Genomic DNA, 8,914 nt, shown 5'->3' with positions numbered 1-8,914 from the left:
GAATTTCCAGTCTTTTCAATTTTAGCTGCTCTAGTAGGTGTGTAGTGGTATCTAACTGTGGTTTGGACTGGCATTTCCTTAATGAGCAATGATGTGAAGTGTCTTTTCTGTGATTCTTGGCCATTTGTGCTTCTTGGCCATATCTTCTTTGGAGAAATGTCTATTCATGCATGTTGCTCATTTTATGATTATTTGTCTTTTTACTGTGAAGTTGTAAAAGCTTGTCATGTATTCTGAGTAAAAGTCCTACTCCAGATATATGATTTGCAAATATTTTCTCTCATTCTGTGGGTTATCTTTTTACTTTCTTGGCTTCTTCCTCTTTATCCCTTGGTTAAGGTTTTTAAATTCTAAAGATTCTCTCTATATATCAAATGAAAAGCATGGTGTTCTATGCTTTGGAGAGAACTCTATACAAAGGGAGTTTCTAGATACCTAGGAAGAAGCCAGCTGACTGATAAGGGAAGGCCTGTCACAATGTATTTCAAATATGCTCCGCCCCCCCAAAAATAAAGGACTTCATCAAATTTTATAATTTTTGTGCTTCAAAGGATTCTACCAAGAAAGTAAAAAGATAACCCACAGAATGATATGGGAAAAGCTTCTGGAACTGGGAGCTTAAGAGGAAAATTAAATAGGGAAGGAGTCAGATGCTGGCCCTGGCTTCTTCTCACCCTGAGTTGGAAGTCTCAAGGGGTAGGTCAGTTAGAAACCACAGTGTTCCTAGAGCTCCCCTGGCATCAACAGGGAAGAGGTTAAGCCCTCTCTGAGACGGGTCATGTTAACTCAGTGCTGGGTCAATGCAGCCCCTCACTGGCAGGTCTGCAATATCTGAGGGAGGTGTCTAGCATTAAGTGGACCTGAGGTAGTGTCTTGCACAGGCTATGCTGTGACTCACGCATACCCAGCGCTGCAAGCAGAGTGGTCAGAACATGGAGGCTGCAGTGTGGGGACTTTGTGAAGAGGCAAAAGGCCAGGACCACAGTCTTCAACAGCTGGGGCAAGCAGGCCACCACAAAAGGCTCAGGGGGTCACAAGCACCTCAGTGTGGACCAGCATAGGGGTCGGGACAAGTACAAGCAGCTATACCCTGTAGAGAAAGCAAGAACAGTGAGCGGATCCAAGCTTCTATCCCCTACCACCATGGAGATGTTAAGCTTTCTTCTTGCAGGCACCATGTTGGGAGGGAGGGATCCCCAGTAAACGTTAGCCTGGACAGTGGAAGAAGATACAGGCTCAAGGGTGGGGGTGCCAGTCAGGAGATCCTCATCTATTTTATCCAAAGACAGTATTTTTGGCAAGTGAGGTCCTCAACCAATAGGGCAAAATAATCTTTTTTATCATAAAAATCAACTCTTGTACACTTTGGGCTATTTTTAATTCAGCAAGAACTCTTTGCATGCCTTTTGTGTGCCAAGCGTAGGGAGGAACCTGGGGGAATATGTGGTGAATCACTGCTTTGGCCTGTGAGTGAATGAGAAAACATATGGAAAGCCTTTGGCACAGTGCCTGGCACATAGCAAACCCCCAATAAATGTGAGTTCTTTTTTTTTTTTTTGAAAGGTTTATTTATTTTAGAAAGAGAGAGCGGGGAGGGGCTGAGGGAGAGTGAGAGAGAGAATCTCAAGCAGATTCCCTGCTGAGCGTAGATCCCCACTTTGGGCTCGATCCCATGACCCTGAGATCATGACCTGAGCTGAAATCAGGTCAGAGGTTTAGCCGACTGAGCCACCCAGGCGCCCTTGGCAGTTCTCTGTTCCACCCTAACCAGTTAGCAGAAAATCTAGCTTAATGCAGAGATTGGAAGATCATATGATGGGAAGGATTGGTTTGAAGTCATACGGGGTTGAGTCACAGGCCAACTGTGTTAGTTACTAGCTGTGTGACCTGGGAAAAGTTACTTCTCCTCTCTGGGGCTATGTCTACCCTGTGAAATGATGATGCCTACCTCACAGGGTCATTGTGAAGACACAACAAGATAAAGTGCTTGCCCGCGTTTGATAGAAAACAACTATCAGGTAACACAATGTCAATGACTCTCAAGATAATACAACTGAGATATACACTGAGTGTCTGCTATGTGCAGGACTCAGTTCTGAATGCTGTAAGCATAAATAGTCCTGTGATTCCACAAGAACCCTAGGAGGCAGGTGCTACTATTATATCCATTTTGCAAATGAGGGAATCTAAGTGATATTTAAAGATATGTCAAAGTGATATTTAAAGACAGTCACGGGCGCCTGGGTGGCTCAGTTGGTTAAGCGACTGCCTTCAGTTCAGGTTATGATCCTGGAGTCCCTGGATCGAGTCCCACATCGGGCTCCCTGCTCGGCAGGGAGTCTGCTTCTCCCTCTGACCCTCCCCCCTCTCATGTGTTCTCTCTCAGTCTCTCTCTCTCAAATAAATAAATAAAATCTTAAAGACAGTCACAATTGATAAGTGCCAGAGTCAGGATTAAAACCCAGGCGGTTGAACTCCAGAGCCTGCACCCCCAGTCACTGCATTGCAGTGCAAAGATTAGGCACTGGGCTCCAATCAAAGTCACTAATGCATGGAAACCATTTCACAGAGCCCGATGCATGAGAGACACTCATTTAAGGATAGATGTCATTATGTACATTGTGTCAATTGGAGTCTGACTGGACTGAACTAAATCCCAGTTCTAACGCTTACTAGTGACCTAGTGTATTTGTGAGCTATTGATTTGTAAAAATTACCCCCAAACTTAGAGGCTTGAAACAACAAACATTTACTATCTCACAATTTCTGAGTTACAAATCTGAGAGCAGCTGAGGTGGGTGGTTCTGAGCCAGGGTCTCTCAGGAGATTATAGTCAAGATATCAGTTGAAGCTGCACCATCTGAAAGCTTGACTGGGGTGGAAGGGTCTGTTGCTAAGATGGCTCACTCACATGACTATCGTCAGGGGAACTTCCGTTCTTCTCTGGATATTGGTAGGAGCCTGAGTTTCTTAACATGGGGACCTCTCCATGGGGCTGCTTGAGTGTCCACAGACATGGCAGGGAGAGAAATGAGAAATAGAGAGAGAGAGAGAGAGAAGCCACAATGTCTTTTATGACCTATTCTTGGAAGTCCCAAACCATCACGACAGTATTGATCAGAAGTGCAGAAGTAAATCCAGTCCGTATCCAAGGGCACAGGAATTCAGGTCCATCTCCTGAAGGGAGAAATATCAAAATCATTTGTTTCAAATGACCAACACCAAGGGGCAAGTTATTAATCTCTCAGTGCTTTTATCCTTTAAAATGGGTTATTATTAATATTCTTCACGGCAACTTTGTGGGGTTAAGTGAGATGATTCACACCAAGAGCCTAGATGGTGCCTGACCGACAGAGTAGGTAAGCATCCATATATGTCAGCTCTGATTATTATTTATTATCAGCTATGTTGAACATGGCTGTGCCTCTTGTCCCTTAGTCCCAGTCTTCTCACCCTGTCAAATGGGATTAGTGATATTTGCTGTGTTCAAGCCACACAAAAACTATTTGTTGAATACATGCACGAATGAATTTATTGAACACATACTATATGCCAGGCCCTGTTCTAAGCACTAGGGACATATAACTAAACACACCAGAAAAGGTTTTACCCCTATGCAATATACATTCTAAAGGGGGAAGACAAAAAATAAAACCCCACAAGTAAACAACAAAGTGAATCATTTTATTTTTTAAAAGATTTTATTTATTCATTTGAGAGGGAGAGAGAGAGAGAGCATGAGCAGGGAGAGAGGGAGAAGCAGACTCCCCGCTGAGCCAGGAGCCGGATGTGGGGCTCGATTCCAGGATCCGGAGATCATAACCTGAGCTGAAGGCAGACACTTAACCATCTGAGCCACCCAGGCACCCCTAAAGCAAATCATTTTAGAAATAAAAAACAAAACATGGCGATGTATGCAAGATAGAACGCAATGAGATACGACCAACACACCCACCAGAATGGCTAAAAAGACTGACAACATCAAATATTGGTGAGTATGTGGGACAAACAGAACTCTCATGCATTGCTTATGGGTGTGTAAAATGGCACAATCAGTTTGAGAAATATCTGGCAGGGTTTTTTTTTTTTTTTAAGATTTTATTTTTAAGTAATCTCTATACCCAACGTGGGGCTCGACCTCACAATCCTGAGATCAAGAGTCGCATCCTCCGCTGACTGAGTCAACAGATGCCCCTCTGGCAGTTTCTTATAAAACTAAACACATATCTTTTCCTAGAACTTGATGATCCCACTTTCAGGTATTTACTCAAGAGAAAAAAATCCACACAAAGACTTGTATGAGTTCATAGCCACTTTATTGATAGTAGTCCCAAACTAGAAACAGCTCAATGTCCATCAATAGGAGAATGGACAAACTGACATATATTCATGCAATTGAATATTCAGCAATAAAAGAAACTTCTGATGCAACAACACGAATGACTCAAAAACATGCTGAGTGAAAGAAGTCAGTCACAAAAAAGTACACAGCATAAGATTCCATTTATAGCTCTAGAACAGGCAAAACTCATCTACGGTGAAAAAAATTAGAACAGTGGGAGATGGGGCTGATGGAGAAGAAGCAGGAAGGAACTTTCTGGGAAGATGGAGATGTTCTATAGCTGCACTGTTTGACACGCTGGCCACCAGACTTGTGGATTATTTCAATTAAATTATTTAAAGTAAAGTAAAATGGAAAATTTGGTCCCACAGAAGCAGTAGGCACATTTTATTTACTCAACAGCCACATGTGGCCAGTGGCTACTGTATCTGGATAGCATTATTCCATGTCTTCCTAGGAATGCATCCCCAGGGATGAGTTGTCAAAAAGCCCAGAATGGTGAAGTTAAGATTTGTGCATTTCATTTGTAAGACTTATGTTTAAATACATTGAACTCGCTTAAAGCTACGGAGGCTGATGTGTTGAGGGTGAAGTATACTGCTGTCTACAGCTTACTTTGAAATGCATCCAAGAATAAGATGGACTGTTGGAGGGATCGGGAGACACACCGATGTACGGTAAAGCAAATATAGCAAACTGTTAACTGCAGGATCCAGGTGGGTATATGTATCTTCCTCAGACAAGTCTTTCAACTTTTCTGTGTGAACACTTTTGTAATAAAATTATGAAGGATCACCAGTTTTATTAAGGCTTTGTGATGTTTGCAATGTATTTATTTGTCCTACTAGTATCATATACGGTATCTTTAATTATGACATAATTAAAGAATGATTATCAAGATGGAGAAACACAGTGGGGCGTCTTAGCTAGGGGGTCAGAGAATAACCAGAAAAGGTTCCTTCAGGGATCACATTCATTCATTCATTCATTCAGGACACAGGGATGAATCAGACCTGGTCTCCTCTCTTGAATCCAGGAGGTGCCATGAGAGTAACCCATTGTGCAAGGGTGCTGAGGACCTACTGTGTGCCTGGGCTGGAGCATGGGTCTGTGGGACACCACAGCCCAAATACTTTTTGAACTGTGCCACACTGGTTCCTTGTGGCCCTGACTATCTCTCTGGCTTGACTACCCTACCCTTCCTTCACCTTAATTTTGGGCAGATCCAAAAATGTCCGTCCCGTGAGGGTGGGGACTTTGTTCACCGCTTGATATCCACCACCGAGCACATAGGAGATGTTCAACAAGCCTGAACCAAAGAAATATAAGAATGAAAATTGTGGTTCCGTTGGCCTCTCCACTCTGAGGCTTTTGAGCTTGCTGCTCGTGCTGTCTGGACCACTAGGTCTCTTTGGTTCTTGCACCCTCTATTCTCGTCATTTCTGTCTCTGCTCCAGCATCCCCTCCTGCAAGAGGCCTTCCCTGACCACCTTGCGAGTCTCCCCACCTCTCCATCATCACGTCATCCTGCCTATTTCCCTCTTCTGTTAAAAAAAAAAAAAAGCAATCAATACCAACGTACAAAACAATACATGTTTATAGATTTATTTGAAAATCACCAGTTTTATTAAGGGTTTGTGATGTTTGCAACGTATTTATTTGTCCTACTAGTATCAGCTTCTCCCCAGATGTTCACTATAAAGCAGGAAGGCTCTCCGAGTGCACCTCATCCTGTTTTGGTTCCTTCATACTATTGTCACCCTCTGAAAAATTTTTTTCCCTGTTTTGTACGCTTGTCTGTCTCCTCTTCTTAAAGGTAAACTCCAGGATGGCAGGAACCTTGCGAGGTTTGCCCACGGCCCCATACGGTCAGTGCTCAGCGACGCGGCCTCGCTCCATCAGCGTGCACGGCTCCTGCAGTCTCGCTGCTGCACTGGGAGGAGGGAGCCCAGACCCGCGCGGTCCTGGGAGAAGATGCGAGCGGAGAGCCTGGGCCTGCGGACGGTCCCCAAAGCCACGCCCCCCGAGCCCCGCCTCCGCCGGGGCGCGTGCCGCAGCCTCGCTCTGGGGCCAGAGCCTGCGCGCTCGCGCCCCGCGCGCCCCGCGCTCCCCGCGCTCCCCGCGCCCTTCGCGCGCCCCGGCCGGCGGGGGTTTCTTTCCCCCAACGCGCCCTCCGCGCCCCGCTGTCATGTCTCCGGGCCCGGCCCGGCGGGGGGGCGCGGCCCAGGCCCCGGCGCCCGCGGCGAGCGACCGCCAGGGGCCATGATCCGGCTCGGCGGCTGGTGTGCGCGGCGGCCCCGCGGCGCGGCGTTCCCGGCGGGGCGGCGCTGGGGGGCGGGCTGGCCGGCGGGCCGGGCGTGCGGCGGCGCCCTGCGGGTGCTGGTGGACATGGACGGCGTGCTGGCCGACTTCGAGGGCGGCTTCCTCAGGAAGTTCCGCGCGCGCTTCCCCGACCAGCCATTCATCGCGCTGGAGGACCGGCGCGGCTTCTGGCTGTCCGAGCAGTACGGCCTCCTGCAGCCCGGCCTGAGCGTGAGCATCCCCCGCCCCGGGGCCCCGAGCCCACCGGAGCCTGGCGGGACTGCGGCCCTCCTTCCCAGCCCTGGGCCGGGAGCCCGCGTGACCTTGGGTGGGGGTCACCTCCCCGAGCCCCGGGGTGGTCCTCTCGTAAAACGGGGGGGGGGGGCGGATGCTGGGGAGGACCGGGGGCGCCGCGCCCCGCGCAGCCCGGCGCCAAGGAACTGTTGGCTGTCATCGAGGCTTCTCAAAAGTCGGGAGAGTATGAAGCGTAAAATAGGAACTCTATCTTTAGCTGACTTTTTAATTTTTGGTGCATTTGGCCGCAAGTCTTGAAATTTTTTTAAATGAAATAAACGTTACAAGTAAAGTCCTCTTTGACCCCTGCCACAGTCACATGCCCATTTCTTCATCCTCACGAATTTGATGAGTGTCTTTACCGTTCTTTTTTGTCCTTTCCCGTGAATGCATAGCTCCCAGTATTTGAGGCCCAGAGAAGTTGAGTGACTTTCTGGACATCACAAAATGAGTCAGTGGTCAAGATGGGGTGGGTTCAACTCCTTGGTTTATCCCCTTGCTTTGGTGGCCCTGCTGAACCTGAGCCCACCACTTTGCTGTCTGCGTCCAGGATGGATGGAGGGGAAATATCCAGGCATGTTTATAGACAGATGGCTTAGTTTGTGAGTTTAAACTATTTCGGGAAAGGAACGGGATTTTGCCTTGCACAAACTTAAAGAGGCTGATGTTTTCTGGCATCTCTTGATTGGCCACCCAAGGTCACCACCAGAAGTGTGATGATGATGATATTCGAGGCTATTTTGTATCCACAGGTTGACTGCATTGTCTTCCATGTGAGGTAGACATTATTATCTTCATGATGCAGATGAGGAAGCTTGTCCCAAGTCCTATAGCTAGTAAGGGGCTCAGCTAGGATTCCAACCCAAGTCTGTCTGCCTTCCCAAGCACATTTAGCTTTCCCCACCCCCAAATCCTCTTCTCTGTCCTGCTCTAACAAGTGACATTTCTTTTGACTTAAAAAAGTAACTTGACAATAATTGGTTTGTTGAGAGGCAGGTGTTAGAAAGAAAACCAAGCACCACGGCTCTTCGTCAACACCGTGCACTTCAGAAGGTGACTTTCCCAGAGTTCTGTGTGTTCACTTCTCCGAGCTCTAATACCTGATTACCAACTTCAGGCTGGAGAGAATATCCTAGTGATTTTTGCGGTCTTAGTAACAGACGCCCCTGCTCTATGTGGCTGTTCATATAGACAGTGCACAGTATTGGCAGTCTGGACACCTTATTTCCTCCCAGGAGTGTATTGGGGTGAGGAAATAAAGCCCACCCCCAACTCTGAAAAGGACAGTGGCTTTTGAACTCCTTTGTACAGATGTGCAGACTCCACATTTAAAGAGATCATTTTACCATTTTCTAAGGACTAGGCAAAGAAATGGAGCTCTTGGGACGCTAAGGATGCAGTGTTCTGGGAGTGACCTGCTGAGTTCTGCTTCTGGGAGCATTGCAGGAAATAGGATTTTAATAGATGAACACATGTCCTATGTCCCCAGCATAGCCCACAGCAGGACATCCCTGGGTCTCCCCTTGGCTGAGGTGGCCCGGCACCTACAGGTAAAAACAACCAAGGAACCAACCCACCTTGATTATGTAAGCATTTCTGCTTTACAAAATATCACTCTCTTGGTAACCCCTTTGATCTTCACAGGGCTTGCAGAAGTAATCAGGGCAGAGGTGGAAGGCAAAGCTCATTTTAACTGACTTAGAATCCTACACTGTTAGGACAGTTGAAGAACTCAGCCCAGAGAGGGGAAGTGCCTTGACCAGGGTTTCAGAGCCAAGTTAGTGATGGAAGGAGGGAGGGGATGCCGGGATGCTGATTATTGAGGCAAGGTGGTGAGGCCAAGATCACACAGCCAGGGCCAGGACCCCTTACTCGTCCGTCAAGTACATTTTCCCCCCGTCCCCACTGCCTCTGGGTGAGTCAGAAGCCCTGAGTCAAGTTCTGACAGTATCACCCATAAGTGGCCTTGAAAACAGT

The 8,914-nt window shown here is 47.4% G+C and overlaps 1 protein-coding gene across 3 annotated transcripts in view; it reads left to right on the top strand.

Moving 5' to 3' along the window:
* The first annotated feature begins 6,401 nt into the window (after positions 1 to 6,401).
* NT5M (5',3'-nucleotidase, mitochondrial) overlaps positions 6,402 to 8,914 on the top strand; it is a 41,143-nt gene continuing 38,630 nt past the window's right edge. For 2 of the 3 annotated variants that reach the window (XM_045888149.2, XM_064582073.1), the window contains exon 1: positions 6,415 to 6,874. In XM_045888149.2, the coding sequence (XP_045744105.1) occupies positions 6,605 to 6,874 (270 nt within the window). In that variant the 5' untranslated portion in view covers positions 6,415 to 6,604. Of the gene's footprint in view, positions 6,875 to 8,914 lie in introns of all 3 variants that reach the window. The other variant, XM_064582074.1, reaches the window with a different exon arrangement.

Source organism: Mirounga angustirostris, unplaced genomic scaffold (genome assembly GCF_029215605.1).
Source record: "Mirounga angustirostris isolate CCGP_5_RB_7025 unplaced genomic scaffold, mMirAng1.0.hap1 SCAF_17, whole genome shotgun sequence".
Classification (NCBI taxonomy): Eukaryota; Metazoa; Chordata; class Mammalia; order Carnivora; family Phocidae; genus Mirounga; species Mirounga angustirostris.
The sequence above is the reverse complement of the archived record's forward strand: the minus strand, read 5'-3'. Positions and strand labels throughout refer to the sequence as shown.